Source organism: Idiotropiscis lumnitzeri, chromosome 12, assembly GCF_059441095.1.
Source record: "Idiotropiscis lumnitzeri isolate Australia: NSW breed Sydney's pygmy pipehorse chromosome 12, RoL_Ilum_1.0, whole genome shotgun sequence".
NCBI lineage: Eukaryota > Metazoa > Chordata > Actinopteri > Syngnathiformes > Syngnathidae > Idiotropiscis > Idiotropiscis lumnitzeri.
Genome location: NC_142402.1, coordinates 15,529,429 through 15,545,869, shown reverse-complemented (window position 1 = coordinate 15,545,869; position 16,441 = coordinate 15,529,429). Strand labels below are relative to the sequence as shown.

The window sequence follows — 16,441 nt, the reverse complement described above, 5'->3', positions numbered from 1 at the left end:
TTCAATACAGGGCAAGGCAAGGCAGCTTAATTTTTATGGCACATTTCATGCATAAGGCACCTCAATGTCTTTCACACAACCAGAAGCACAAAAAGAAATATTTGCAAACAACAGCTAAAGTAGCTTAAGATACGTTTTCTGCAGCAGTTTGATGCTCTTTTAAAAGCCCAGTCAGGAGACCATTACAGTAACAGAGTCTACTGGAGATAAAAGCCATGATAAGCTTTTCCACTGCCATTGGGGCTCATCTTCCGGAATTCCTTATTTGAAATTTTGAAGTTTTGTCGCTGTGTGAAACTGACTCTAGGCTGAATTGTAATGACAACTTTTAAATGTGAATTGTTGGTGCGATCTTCACATTTTTACTCCATATTCCGCCCTCTATATATGCTGTTTTTAAAAAGTTTCGCAAGAATAATGTCTTCCAATTGGAGTTTATTCGGGGCGATTTCGCTAATATTAAACCCTGGAATTCGCTCAAAATGGCTGCTTCCAACCAAAATGGCTGACTTCCTGCTGAACTCCAGACATAAATCCTTGAGACTTTTTCAAGAGTCCTGTCATGATTGACATGTCCACCTAATTTCGTTCGATCAGTCACAGGGGATAATATCTGAAAACTTTCCAGAGGACCTCCAAAAAACAGATGCTGGCGCTCGAGCCCCAAAAAATACTCGTGCTGTTAGAAAACAAAGTTGAAAAGAGCGTGAAAGAAATTATTTGCGCAGGCAGCGAGCGAAGAGGAGCGGCAGCCCCCAAACCCCCCCGCCCCCACCCTACCTCCCCCACACCTCCATCCCTCCTCCCTCCCTGCGTGTGTCTCGGGGAGCCCATGCAGTCCGAGGCAGCCAGCAACCGGCGCGTCCTCCCCGCCTACCAATCGGCATGCTCGGCTCGGGCTCCGCGCTCTGTGAGCAAGCCGAACCGCAGCGAGCGGCCACGCACGCACGCACGCACGCACGCATCTTGCCAGGTATGTTTCGTCACTAAAATGACATTTTTCCCCCCCTTTCATCTACGGCGTTCTCCCTGTGCAATGTGTAGCCCATCGCCGGCTGCATGGTTTCTAGGGAGGGGTTGCTATGCATGCATGTGTGCGTGTGAGCGCGTGTGCGCGTCGGTAAACACTCCCAGTTTAGCGCATCTGCAACTTGCGCGTTTTAGCTTTAATTCTTAGGATTTTTCTCCTTATTATTTTTGGTGGTGTTTCCACCCCACCTCTCCTCTCGTGCACGGGTAGGGTTGGGTCGCAGCATGGCCGCATGTGCAAGTTGAAGTGCAGGTGCATGCAGCTGTCTCCAGGCAGGTATGATGATAGAGCTCATGATGTTGCCATATTGCAGTGTCCCCCTCCCATAGCATAGCATAGTAGCATATAGCATGGCATGGCATGCAGACGTGAGGCGTGGTGCACATTATGCATGTATTATGGATGGCTGGCTGTTATGATACATGTTTCACCTGCATGATTCATTCATAGCAGGAAGATGAGGATGCATTCACGAATTGAGAGAGTGTGTGTGTGTGCATGTTACTCGGTAAAGATCCAGGTACACTCCCCAGACTGTGATACGTGTGTATGTAGATAATTGGGACATGTGGACTGATAATTTATGCACATTAGAAGTGAACCTTATGTGACCTCCTGCGTGAACAACTTTGATCGTGGAAAATGTTAGCATACACACAGTTTTAGTGTTAATAAGTTTGTCGATGATTTTTTTGTATCAACTCCTGTGGTATCGCAAACAATACTTTGGTTGTTGCTTTGCAAATTAAAGGGGCTTTGAAGTCATGACCTTGTATAAGTGAACACGATGTGTTCATTGACCATCAGTTCCCGGAACAAGTCACTTATTAAAAAGTCAAGTGGTGGTGCGTTCATTGCTCCTCGGAATTACTTATATTGTGCATTTACTTTCCCTCTGCTCCAGGAGTGAGTTAGTTTACTGTACAGTTTATACTTAATAAGTTAAATGATGGCGCATTTGCTGTCTCGCAGTTACAGTTAATAAGGACTTAGTGGTGCAAATTGAATGGTGGTGCATTCACTGCCCCACTGTTACAGGAATAATAATGTGTATAAAGTAGCAAAAATGCTAATTATTTCAAATGTTAATTTCATGTATCATATTGTAACGTGTCGAGTATCATATTTTATCACAACGTGACGCATCTGATCGTTTCACATTCATTCATGGTTTTGTATGACATCACATCGTATCGGACGATATCTTAATGTATTCTATCGTTATGCATTGTATTGCATTGTCTCACATCCTATTGTACTGTATCACATTTTAGTGCATCATATTGTCATGTACCGTATCATAATCTATTGTATCGTTCTAAATCATATTATATATATATATATATATATATATATATATGTATATAATTTTTTAACTAATTAATCGCAAAAAAATCCATAATTAATAGCGATTAATCACATTTTTCAACTAATATTTTTTGTGACGCTTTTAACTGGTATTTACTTGAATAATATCTTGGAATTAATGTAAAAATCACCCAATATAAAATGTATTTTAAATCAAAGACAGTTCTAATTGCTGTCTTTGATCCACAAATATGATCTAAATGGAGTCGGGCATTTTCCTTAGAAGCAATTCTCCAAACTTCCACAGTACATTTAGTTCTGCCCACAAGCACCACACTCCAGCAGTGTCTGGGGTAAATTATTTAACCCCCAAAAGTTGGATCAAATGAATAACCCACCTCGAGTTGTAAATGACGATTAAAGCTCAAAAGTGATCAAATATCAATCACATGTTTTAGCATTTGGTCATTTCCAAAGTTTTTTTTACTGCTTATAGTTCCTTACATCTTTCATCAACTGTATGATATCAGGGAAAATGGTTAAAGTGTAGTTTGTACATGTCAAGAATCATTCCAATGCTCAATGAAAAAGTAACATCCCCTCAGATTTTCAAAAATGCAATGTTCGCAAAAAAATAAAAAATAAATAAAATAACTTTTATGTTAAGGTCACCTTGAGCGATCTTGTATCAATTTGTCATTTTTATCACAATATGACTCATCGTTGATGTGAAAGTCGGAAGAAAAGACCAAAGTGTTCATACATATAAATGGAAGAAAATGTCAAATCAGGATAAAATATCAAGATTTTATGAATCTCTCAAGTCATTAATTATCCAAAATGTGTTCATGTAACTCGTTTTGTGAACATCCAATAAATCCAGTCAGGCATTTTGAGGATCTTTATTCAAGTGCGATGGCCTTGTACCCAATCGTTTCCTCTTCGGAGGAAATTATATATCATGTTGTAATCTCTTGTATTTTAATATAGCATAATGATGATGTCACATGAAAAAAATCGTACTTTCCAGTATCATTGCATGTGTATATAAATCAGTTGTTCAGCAGTGAAGAGAGATTTCGCATCGTATCATATCGTTACATGTAATGCGATACCGTGTCACATGTTCTACATCATTTAATTATCTATCATACTTTTGCGCATTATATTGTATGATATCGTATTGTACTGCATTGTAAGTGTCATAATTAGTCATAATCTGCTGTACTGTATCGTCATAATTCACATCACATTATATTTTATCACTATGTGCTGTATTGCAGTGTTTTGAAAATTAATGAATGACGTCAAAATATCTTTTATGGTATCATATTGTATCGTATTTATCACAAAACATCATAATGTAATTTTACGCCTCACAATAAGCCACAATATCTTGTATCACATTGTATCATTATGTATCGTACCGTGATGCCTTGTATCGCATCACACTGTAAATGATACGTTTTTTTATTTTATCGTATTGCAACATATCATAATTTATTGCAATTTTGTGTCATGTATCAAATTGATTCGTATGACTACATTGGATGCTCTCACAAATTAAATCGCAACTTTTTGTATCGTATCAGTGTCGCATGGTATTGCGTTGCTGGAATGATGTGTTGTTAACCATTTCTTTCTGTTTTTGTTTTGGGGGGTCCCCTTCCCCTAAAGTGATGGACTCTGCTGAGCAGCACAGCACATAAGGCAAATTCCCCCATTTGCCCCCCGGACGTGCGCTGCCATGTACAGCGTGGAGGACCTGCTCATCTCGCACGGATACAAACTGCCCAGGAGCGGCCCGCCGTCGGCCACAGCTTACGACAAGCGGCCTGCCGACTGCCAGCGTGAGCTCCTGCTTGACAACCGGGCGGGCCGGGCGGCGGCAACGCTTAACGGCTACGAGGTGGAGCGTAGCGGGGCCTCGGCGAGCAGCAGCGCCTTGTACGGCAGCAGGCCGGCGCCCCTCAAGGGTTACGTGGACAATGAGGGTGACAGGAGGAGGAAGGAGGCCTTCATTGGTATCCTAGGTGACGCTCAGGCATTGGGTGATTCTCTGGCTACAGACAGCGGGTGAGTGCTTCTCCCCGCTTTTTTTTTTTTTTTTTACACCTTCCCCTTTCCTCCCGTCAGCATGCAAAAGCTGCACTGCAGGTCCCCCCAACTCCCACCGCACCCTCCTTCCTGCAGAAGCACGGCTGACATATCTCAGGCCGGCCTTCTGACGGAAGCTTGATGCATCTGTGTGCATAAAGCCAGCCCGTAGCCGCCTTGTGACGGATGAAAACAACAGCAGAGTGAGAATGGAGGTTGGGGGTGAATTGAACTTGCGTCAAGACACAGCACAGTGTCACTCCACTGTAAACACTGGCACACCAAATCCCATCCAGCACGTGCTCTGTGATGTCAGCATGTTGCTGGGCAAGTGTGCGCGGCTCCCCCCTCAGCCATACACTAGCATATGCTGCTAGTGACTCTCCCACACACACACTTACACACACACGTAGAGCGCAGGTCACACATAGCATGTTCATTCATTTGTCGTGTTGAATTGTTTTTGAAAGTGAAAAAAAAAAAACACCTCTAATGATGATTATCCGTTTATAGAACATATTGAAATAATTGCATATTCAAAGTTTAATCCAAGAAATAATTTCAGAAAATGCAAAAATATCATTACTTTACTAATACATTATAATACATTTATGCATTTTTTCGAAAAGTATTTTTAATATTCAAAAAAAAACTTTAATGTGTCTTTTATGACCTACACACTATCACACTGACAGCCTTCATATCAAAATATGTAACAATGCCGCATAATTTAAAGTAACGTAATGTCTCAAGCAGAGCTGGGCACTTGACCCTTTTTTGACGTTCAGTCCCCCGCCCTGCGGTCGCTATCTTGATAAGGTTCCGCCCTCGACCCCCCGGCCTTTCTTAAATACGGTATGCCTAAACACATTATAACAGATCATATCATACATTGTATCATATTGTATCGTATCATATAATTCATATCTTTATGTGTGGAATGATGATGTATTTGAAGAATAATTATCCAGACTATTGCACTATTGCTTTTTTCCCCCAACGACAGCCCTTTAAGTAAAGGTCAGCACAATTAAAAATGCAGATCATATTGCACAAACATCACAATTTGCGTCATTAAGGGACGCTGGAGCAGTGGCTGACTTCAGCACTTTGTTGGAAAAGCCACTGCACACACACAAACACACCCCCACACGCACGCCCACACACACACACACACAGTATAGTGCTGTTTGTCTGTCATGTAAAGCAATGTGTGGAGGAAAGCAATCGGTCACATGTTAGCCTATTGGCTCATTGACAGTTTGATTTATACGCCGATTATTTCGACTTGATGACGAGAAGGAATATTCCGATAACATTTCCGTTCTAACCAATCAGCAGATTTAGACATGATCGACAAGAGTGATTGGAGGGGTGATGGCAACATTTGAAATTCCCGGTGACAAAGGGGTAACTGAGATGGGGCGGTGTCTGTGTGAAAAGGAATGATGTAGAAGTTTAACACTGACACTCACTTGTTGCCTCTGTCCAATAAAATCGGTTAAATCTGAGTTTTTTTTTTTTCTTTGCAGTTTCTATGATGTTCCAAGTTTGACCTACTCCGAGCCGCTAAGCCATGACGAGAGGGATATTTCTTACTGGCGGAGGCGGGGCCAAGACTTTAGCATTCTCCTGGACTATGCTGATGGCAGGGAGCTGAGGGCCTCTGCAGGGGCATGGAGACCACAGGCCCTCATAGCCGCCGAGGAACTCAGGGCAGAGAGACAAGCGCAGCAGCTGTGGGAGGAAATTTCCTGGCTGCGGGATCAAGATGCACCCGGTCAGCTGAGGGTGACCGGGGAGCGGAAGTGCCAGAGCCTTGGCACTGAGGAGTGGAGGCCCGCTGTGGGCCTGGGCAGGCAGTTATCAGATGGGGACGGGGAAAGGTGGGCTTTGGAGCGGTATCGCCTGAGGACGCCTGAAGGATTTTTTCACTCAAGAACAAATGCTAAGTCTCAGTCACTCCCAAGAGTTTTGTCACCTGACGGAACAAACAGCAGAGAGCTTATTCCATCCAGACCAAGCCTACCGGACAGGCCGCAAAGGCTAAGCAGCACTCTTTTCTCCGGGCCCTATAGTCGGTATATATATAGCGGCGCTCTTAGCAGGGATCGGTGGGGCAGGAATGCTGGGCCAAGCAGCCATGTTGCACTTTTACCAAAGCCCAGGTTCAGCAGGCCTTTAAAGCCGCCGTCGTATGAGATTCACCAGCAAATTAGGGGTAGCGCAGAAATGCTTGCTATTGACCAGGGTCTCAAGCTAAAAGACAGGCCTATCTTTTATTCAAGGGGCGGGGAGCTGCGACATGACTATTTTGCACAACACTCGCTCACTGGAATGGAGCCCCCGGGCTACATCCCTCCCCCGTCTTATAAAAGAGCGCCACCCCCAAGAGCTGTGTCAATCAATCATAATGAAATGCTAAACCTGCGGTGGAGGTCAGACTCCCTTCAGCCCAGCTCAGACCCCGGAAGGTGGCTAACAAGGCACACGGGTGATTCGTGGCTAGAACACTATGGAGATCGTGGGGCGTCCTATCGCAAACAGATACCCTCTGGACTCAAAGAGCAACCGAGTCAAGTTCGTCAAGTACCAGCTGAAGACACAAGAGCGAGTCAAATCTCAGGAGGGCCCGGTGGAAATTCTCTGACCGACTCAGACAAGATCCGGAACATCAACAAAGAGAATCCATCTGCTAAGAATTTAGGACAATCTACATGTGATAGTGCCTTTCCTCCCCAACAGGGACAATCTCTCAATGCGGGTCGCAAAACGACCCTTAGTGAAAATGACAGCAGTACTCGGTGGGGCAACAGGGCACTAAACAAAAAAAGTGACAGTGTAGGTCCTGAACAAACTCGTAGTCAGTTTTTCCCTTCATCCATTCTGGGTAAACCACCGCCACCCCCGTGCAAGCCGTCTGAACATGTTGTCTCTGAAACTGTGCCAGAAGTAAAGAAAGTCGAACAACCTGAACCACCGGAAAAAGATAAGTCCAAGAATCTCAAAAAGCGACTTAGTGAAACCATCTTTTGTTTGGTTTCTGTTCCAGTCACCCCGCAGCTCACTGGTACAATCCGTGATCAGAACAACAACAATGAGAAGTCTCCAGACCCGGGCGATAGTCCCAGTGAAAACAAAACTGGCCACTTAACGAACCAAAGTCTCCAAAGCACATCTTCAGCCGAGGCAGAGCTGCAAGCATTAACTGGTAGCATAGCGAGCAGCAAGACGAGCAGCCGAGCAAGCAGTAAAATGTTCAAAAAGTTGCCCTGTAGACCCCCGAAAATAAACCATTACAAGGAGCTGAAGTTGTCAGGATCTTGGCCCGCAAACCAGTACCGTGACCAGGAGACGCAAACTAGTCCAGAGGCCGAAAAACCTGGCCCTGAAAACAAGGAAGCACAAGAAGAGCCTATCACTGCTGCTACGGATGCCCCTGCAGATGGTGGTGGTGTAGGGGGCACTGCTTTCACTTTCCCTATCAAGGGAGTGAAAAGTCTAAAACTTTCAAGCAACAGCGCCTTCTCCATGACCACCACTTTCTCCAACCAGCTGAACAAGAGCACAGCTCAACAGCCAGCAGTGCCACCCTCAGGAAATGTGGAGAGCAAGCCAGCAGCGAGCAGTGGGCAGGAGGTGTTCAAGGTTCCCGAGTTCCTGCTGAAACCGATCGTCAACCAGCGACCGTGGGATGCTGTCAAAGAGCTGGAGGCAATCCAAAAGGAAGTCCAGGATCAACAGCAGCAGAAGCAGAAACAGAGCAGCAAGCAGCCTAGTGTTGACAAATGCATCGAAGACCTCAACGAGGCCTACAAAGACATCTTGGAGCTCGGTGCTGCCAGCAATAAAGTCCCAGATGGGTCCGTTGAAATCCCTGAGCGTATCAAAATTCGGCTGACGTCCCAGCCTCTGAACAAACCCAGCAGCCTTAGGCGCAGTGCTGTCAGTTGGTCTGTTGATCCAGAGTACAGGGAAGTCAAGAGCGCCTTTTCTAGGCCTGCCACAAAGTCGGTCACATTCAGCAAACAGCTTAGGGAAGAACTTCCTGTACCCCCTCGGGAGTGTGGCTTTCGAGAATACAGGGTTGTTCCTCATCTTCCGCGTCGACGTAGCAACGACGGCAGGACTGTGAAATTAGACCTGCCTGACGAACCCATTGAGACTCCGCTGTGCGACTTCAGCCCGACGACCAATAGCGCATCAGCGGAGGTGCCATGGGCGGACCGACAGCCCATGCAGGATGCCTCCACGCTCACGAGTCCTCCTGACTATGAGGACATATGCCAGACTTTGCGTCACTCTCGGAATTCAAATGATCCTAATGACACGGCAGTTCCTCAAGACCTCGATTCAGAGGAGGAGTGTCCTATTTGCAAAAGGGAGCTGGAGAACCAGTTGAGACAGGGCCCGCTACCTCCTCTCCACGAGGAGAACAGCTCGGATAGCTCGGTCAATCCAAATGGAAGTCCACCGCAGCGTAATCCGGTTGAAAGTCCGGCTGAGAATACGAGGACTCTGGAATTGCAGAACTCAAGTCTCAACCAGACGGGGTTCGATGGGAGCACTGATGCAAGGACGAAGGATTCGTCAACACAAGACAATTTGGGTGACGTTGAAGAAACAGTGGATGGTTCCACAGATGAGCTTGCAAACTCAGAGGAACTGAGTAAAACTGAGTTAGTGGAATCTGCACAGAAAGAAGTAATTACGGGGGAAAAGGCCGAATGTGTTGAGGCTGATGCTGGACAAGGGCAAGAAGGACTAACTGTCGTGCCATCGGATGACAAGCAGGAGCAAGAGAGGAGGCCAATTGCTCTTGCGGAACATAGACTGGTACTATGGACCCACCCGGGGCGAGATCACGCCGGGTTGCCAGAGTTCCCTCCAGAGAGACTGCCACTTTCAGTCGTGCCAAAACTCAACCGGAGGCTCTCTCTGAGCTTGGAAGGGGAGCGGCGATGTGATGCCCCACCTGATCGATTTGAAGCTCTGCAGAATAAGCTAGCCATTTCTCCTGGCCATGGGACCGTGGAACGGCCGGGCAGATTGCGTGAGGTGGACGTGATGTATCGCGTGAGACGCCTCAGCATCAGGAGCACTGACTCTGGGGAGGGAGACGGGGAGGGCAAGGACTCCCGGGATCCTCCCGGTGCTTCCCAGAGAGGCGGAGAGAGCAAAGATGAAGATGTGGCTGAATCCCGCCAGGTGTTGAATGAAACTGCGAAGCACGGTGACAAGTCTACTTTCAGGTAAGATGAGGATATTTGGAATAGTTATGAGGTGTGTCGCCACCTGATTTTGAGTAGGGAGCAGGGTTTCAATTCCCACTCAGTGACAATGTGGGTGACCCTCTATTGTGTATTTGTCCTGTACTTGACCGGCAGCCAGGCCAGGGGCATCTTTCACACTTTTGAAGTTAGGTGGAATAGCCTCCAGCCTAAACAGGATAGAGCAATTGAAGATGGCTGAATGGATGGATGGAGTTTTTAGATACTTTTAGGGCAGCGGAGTGGCCTCACATTCGAAAGTTGTGCCGTGAGTCTGGTTTGTTTAAATGTTCTCCGTGCTTGACCGGGCTTACCTGTGAAGTGGACCATCCAAAATTTAAACAATCTTGACGGGCATGCTTTATGACACTTGATTTGTTCAGATTTCAAAATTAATTTACATCAAGCTCTAGGACAGTGCTTCTCAATTATTTTCTGTTACGGCCCCCCGAGCGAGAAGAAAACAATTCGCGCCCTCACCTCCTCCCCCCACTCTCCGCCGCAACTATAAATAATAGCATTTCGTTGCAAAACAAACCTACACCGTAGTGTTAATACTCGCTGCGCACAATGGGCAAGGAGAGTGCCACTGCCAACTACTGGAGTGGATGTGCAATTACACTTTATCGTAGTATGGCGGAAATAAAAATTATGACGTACAAATTGAGATTACAGTGCCGCCTCCGTTGTAAACCGAGGAACCCTTGTTTATTTTAGGAGTGACTGAATCTGGATTCTCTCTGATATCATGATACCCCATAAGCTTGAGTGACTTAATCGCCCCCCCAAATTTTCATACCCGAAGTTTTCTTTCTGACCTTTTACAGCAGGGGTTCTCAATCCTGTTCCTCGAGGGCCAGTGTCCTGCAGGTTTTCCATCTCTCCCTGCTGCAACACAAGTGATTTAAATGCTCAGATAATCAGCAAGATCTGCAGAAGCTTGATAACGATCGTTCAGGTGTGTTGCGAGATGGAAAACCTGGGGTTGTTCGAGGGACAGGATTAAAGACCCCTGTTCTACAGCCGAAAACTAAATGCGGTGGACTCGGGTTTACTGATTCCTTTCTTTATATCGCAGAACGCTGTGACAGCTGGACACAGCAGCGATGGCGTGGATAAAGACAGTGTCCGTCGTGTCCCCATCTCGAGATTTTAGTGCTCCACACAACACTGTGAACTGGCTGCCTAACTCAGAATGCCTTCATCTTCATCTCTTGACACTGAAATGGCCTTCTTGTCCGACGAGAGCATTGTGTAAACACCCTCACCCTCGGCTTGACTTCTAAGAGTGCTGTTCCACTGCCAAAAGGGAGGTGACCCCCCCCCCCCCGCCCTACCCAACCCAACCCAGCCTACTCACAATTACCAACTTCTTGAACCCCTCCCCAGACTTCTCCCGATGCTTTTCTCATTGGCAGACATTATGCAACTCATCCACGCATACGACGACAGCGAATACACTCGAGAATCTGCACATTATGAATGTAAGCATTAATTTGAGGGTTTTGCTATTATTTGCTGTACCAAAATAAAGTCACGACTGCAGCGGTGGCGGCACCGCTCATCGCGACTGTGTTTGGCTGGAGAACTGTTTTTGATTTCCTGATATCGCTCGGCCTTTCTTTAACTCTGCGACAGTGTACCCCCCCGACCCCGGCCCCCTCACCCTACGTCCCCCCCCCCCAGTTGCTAAGCTAATCACATGATCGCCCGCTCCGTCCATGGCGCGCCGGTTGCTTTGCTTTCAAGTGAAGTCTGACCGGATCCGTGCAGCTCCTGCCGCGCAGGTACCTTCAGGAAGCAATAAAGATGATTGACAGCAACTCTATCACAACAATGATAAAAAAATAAATAAATTTAAAAAAAAGATAGAGCAATATTGTTGTACAAATAAGCTGAGCGGTGTCGTGGAGCTACCTGTCGGGAGCGTCGTCTTGTGATCATTCTACAGGGACATGGTGTCAGGGTATTTGGGCTGCTGCTTTACATGATCATTTAAATCTATGTACAGTGCTTGACATTATTAGACCACCGCCATCTTTTTTTTTTTCGATTTTCGTGTTTTATGACAAGTCATCAAACTTATTATAAGTGATGAATAACTTAATATCTGAAAATTTGTTAATTTTCATCATGCTGGTATTTAAGATTCAAATTTGACAAAACCTGTGGGTGAAGTTTGTTTGTAATCCTGGAAAAAGGCACGCATGCCCCTGAAATTATGGTCGTAAAACAAAATGGCTGACTTTCTGTGTTTTTTGGTATGGCCACTTGCAAATTTTTTGAGAAATTTTGAGAGCTACTGGCAAACAGAAGTAAATGACCTTAAAATGGCCATTTTAAACCTAAATAGTAGAGTTTATGTGCCTTTCAGGCATAGATTCTTGAATCTACTTTATTGTTATTTAATATCAAACGGATAAGAGAAACTGGCTTCATGGGCTGGATTTTCAAATGACTCCAGAGGTTCCTCCAGACTGAACCTAACATGGCTGCTTTAAACAAAAATGGCAGACTTCCTGTGTCTATTGAGGCATGGCGACTTCGGATTTTTCTTTTTTTTTTTTTGCAATAAACTTTGCGATTAAATTTCACTTTGCCAAAGAAAACTGGCTTGGTGGAGCTGAGTTGTCAAAAATGTTCTGCTCCCAAAGTGATTTTTCTTTATTCAAACGGCCACTCTCAACCAAAATGTGTGTTTTCCGACATGACCTTTTGAGACTTTTTTCTTTGTGTCTACTCATGTTAGATATTGCTATTACATTTTATGTTGCAAAGGGAAATTTTCAAAATAGTCCGAACGCTGCTGACACTTTTTTGTTTTTTTGTGGGTCTCTGGTAGACATTGCTGTTCAATGCCATTTATCTGAGGGAAATTAGCTTTGTGGACTGAATTTTCCAGATATTCCAGGAGAACCGATGATTTTATTGATGACAATGCTGTTCATTTGGTGGTGGTCTAATTCATATGTTAAGCATTTCATAATCATACATTTTACTGAGTATTTATTTTTCCTATCATCAGCTTTTTGATCTGTTTGCATAATGTACAAAAAATGAATATATATATAGCTATATATATAAAAAGTATATTTTAAATATTTTAAGAGGTATTTTGTATTTTTGCCATCAAGTTTTTTTCTCCACACGTGTGTGTCTGTAGAGTATAACCATATGGAGAGCCTCCCTAATTTTCTAGCGTGTGCCAATGCAAAAGTTTGTTTGTGGCGTTTGTCGCGTTGTCCGCGCTGTGTTGTCGTCGTCTCGTCTTCCAGCTTGCACTCTTCTGTTGTTTTTCCCGCGGTGGAAAATACATATAGATAGTTCCTACCTTTGTTTCCAAACCACTCATGTGAAGGCTGAATACTAGCAGTTAGCACCAATGCTAACGTGCGTAGCGTCTCTGTTCAACGGAAAAAAAACATTACGTCAATTCACGTTGGTTATTTTGCGCATCACATTTTTTAAAAAATCAGTATTATTTTAATCATTATTGCTGCTTTGCTCCCAGCATTCACTAGGCATTCCCGGGGGGGAGAATCGCATTTTTTTGGTGGTTGTACTTGAACCCTACAATGCAATGCTGCAACGAAAACACAAAGGCGCAAAAATATCTTAGAAATTTTTCAATACATACAGGGTTTTTAGATAAGACTTTTTAAATAGAGAATAATGGAAAAAAAGAGTAAAAAAAAAAATCGCAGTAGTAGTAAAAAAATGTGTTTGAAAAGTGTGCGTTTTTGAATTATCCAGCATTGCATTGTAACAAATCAACAACGAATGTGTGCGAATTACTTGTCATGAATTAACATAATTGTTATGTAGCCTTTTTACACTTGTAGCATTTTAGCAGTTGTGTCTCAGCATTTCTTGTAAATTTCAACTTCGCCTTACTAAAACATACAAAGGAGTATTAGGGCCACATTATAAAACATTTTTTTAGATTGAAGTCATAAATATTTGAGCAAAGAATTACAGATTATTGAGAATTAAGTTGTATTTTTTGCTTGGAAATAAAAGACATTTCTCTCGAAATTGTCACTTTTTATCTGGAAGTACATGCTTTTCTTCATCATAAGATTTTTCTCAAAATCATACAACTGCTGTTGAAGGTATTAAAAACATAAAAATAAAAGATGTATGACTTTTTTCTTGAAAATATTCAGATTTTATCTTGAAAACGAAAGAGTTTTCCCCGACTCTCAATTAAACACTATTTTCCTGAAAGTGTTTTTTTAATACACATCTTTTTTATTACTCATCAAAACTCTTCTTCGAAGTATTTCAAAATTCTCATTAATAGAAGTTTTTTTTTCCCTCTAAAATGTTATTATAAGTGGCTTAGATAATGGATTTTTACTTGAAGTTTTTTTTCTCTTGAAGACAAATATATATATATTTTTTTTTTAAATGCGATTTTGAACAATAATCAGCTATTTCTAGGCTATTTCCCCCCGAAAATATGTAACCTCTTTTTAAATAAACAATGTTTTTCTCAAATACGAATGACTTCATTATTTTACTCGTGAAATTCCGGCTGGAATATCACAGATTTATTCTTTGGAGTGTGGCCCAAATATTCCTTGGTTAACAAAAACAAGCATTGCATCACACTGCAGCCAAATATATGCTCCAAGTCTACGCAACACTGTTGTCACAGGTCATTGAGCAGTTCTACTTGTGAGTGGCAGGCCCTCCAGCCAGCTGGGGGCGCTGTAGCAAAACATGCATAATTGCAATGTTTTTTTTAAGCGCCGGACGAGCTGGCTGCTCGTTTTATTTCTTTGTTAATTTTGAAAGCTAATACAAACTAACCCCGACCACACAGAAACAACCCCCACGATTGGCATGTGAGCGCTAACACTTGAACGTCAAAATAATAAAAGAGTCCCGTTGGACTTTTTTTTTCTACGACAGGTTGACGTGCAACGTGGGCAGTGATTATGCACACTTGTAATATTTTCTATTTTCATAAGAGATTTAAGTGCTTTTTTTCTACATCTTTTTTTCTTCCTTGCATGGAGTGCAAGTGAGCGGGACGAGGGGGGAAAAACAAATGTTTTCTTTTTCAGAAAGTATATTTGCATTTGGTACTCTCTCGGTGGTTAAAATAAATTTAAAAAATGAAGATAAAAAAAAGAGGCGTCAACGGGCAAAACGTGTTTCGTAGTTTAATTTACGAGACTATGCCAAGTATTTAAAAGCTATTTTTAGAATAAATTAAAAGTAAAAAGTGGAAGAGAAGTCATTCATGTTTCTTTTCGACATGCCTTTGATCTTTGTATCTCTACATATAGCAGGAGAATCCATAAGAGTCATGATGATTGTGCTACTGTTGTATGATACTGCAGTCCCATTCACAAATAAACTCTTTGCATGAAACTGCCTCTTTTTCCTCATCAATTCGTCTTTGATGTGGGCTGACTACTTTTCACAGAATGCACCATGTCAAATGGTAAAATATGCTGTCACATAGCATCCAAATAAAAAAAAAAGTATTTTTCTTTAAACTGATAACATTTATTTATTTATTTATTTTTATTTATTGAAAGATTAACATTGTTTTCTGTGACAGCATGACTAAAAATTCACTAATGGTCCCATCTGATTCCCATTCTATAAAGGCTCATCTCTCGGGGGAACAATTTCCTTCTTTTTTTCTGTGTTGAAGCTTTTGTCCTCCACATTAGACAAATTAGCAGGTCTGCTCGATCCAGCCAGGTCCAGTCAGATGACGGCGTCCCGCCGAGCTCCACTTGAGTGCCACCAAAGTGTTGGAGAAGTTGGCACATTTTGTTAGCGTGAGTGAGTTGGCGGTGGTGGCCACGTTTGGAGTGTGGCCATCTTCTCTCTCCTTTCAACTAGCCTGAAAGCAATAGGTTAAATAAATCTAATCAAATCATTTGGTAAATAGAATTGATTTAATAAATTCTATTGTTTTAAGAAGTAATTTCAATTTGAAGATTTGTGGGTGGTTTGAGGCAAGGAAAACAATGTTTTGTCGCAATTTGGTTTTGACGTTCACAATCTTTTTTTAAACTACTGTAGTGTATGGGAATATTTTTTTCATTTAAAAAATTAAATGCAAAGATGTGATTTTGTTTATATTTGAGTGGAACAAAATGAAACACAAAAAATACCCAATTAAATCAAGTCATACATATTGCATTAATACATTTTTCTGAATTTGAAAAAAATATACAATATCTATGCAAAGCTCGCCATTTTAATCTTTGTTAATCGTAGGTAAAAAAAATAAATAAAAGTAATTAAAAAAAATACAAATAAAATACAAATACAACGACCCTAAACGGTGTGAATTCTCATCGCCGTTAGATGGCGCCAAAGGACTAACAGGAAACCAACATGATCAGCAAACTCGGTTTATTTATACAGTCAATCAATTCTCTGCAGTGAAATTCAAAGTGAGCAAACCCACTCACATGTTGCATCCTCATGCACCTTCTGCTCTAATAATGCGCATGTGTACAATCACCGAGTGTGTATTAATTCCCACCACTGACTCCCCTGCTGTTGCAATCCCAACAATGTGCTTCAGATTTGATTTAATCCCCTGTGTTGCAAGCATTTCCCCCCAGTACGGTTTACAAGGCGCGTGGGCCTGCCCCCGTGGGTTGTCGGGACCCTCAGGTGGGCTCGCAGCCGATTGGACGAGGCTGCGACTGAGCTCCTCCCGGCTATTTATGGCAGACGCCGGTCCAGACTTGAGCCCATA

At 43.0% G+C, this 16,441-nt stretch overlaps 1 protein-coding gene across 1 annotated transcript; it reads left to right on the top strand.

The window, feature by feature from the left end:
* Positions 1–833: 833 nt before the first annotated feature.
* Positions 834–11,557, top strand: jcadb (junctional cadherin 5 associated b). Its single transcript, XM_088311997.1, has 4 exons — positions 834–973; positions 4,016–4,414; positions 5,968–9,687; positions 10,784–11,557. The coding sequence occupies exons 2-4, from the start codon at positions 4,086–4,088 to the stop codon at positions 10,791–10,793; spliced, it is 4,059 nt and encodes a 1,352-aa protein (XP_088168123.1). The 5' UTR covers positions 834–973; positions 4,016–4,085; the 3' UTR covers positions 10,794–11,557.
* Positions 11,558–16,441: the final 4,884 nt, after the last annotated feature.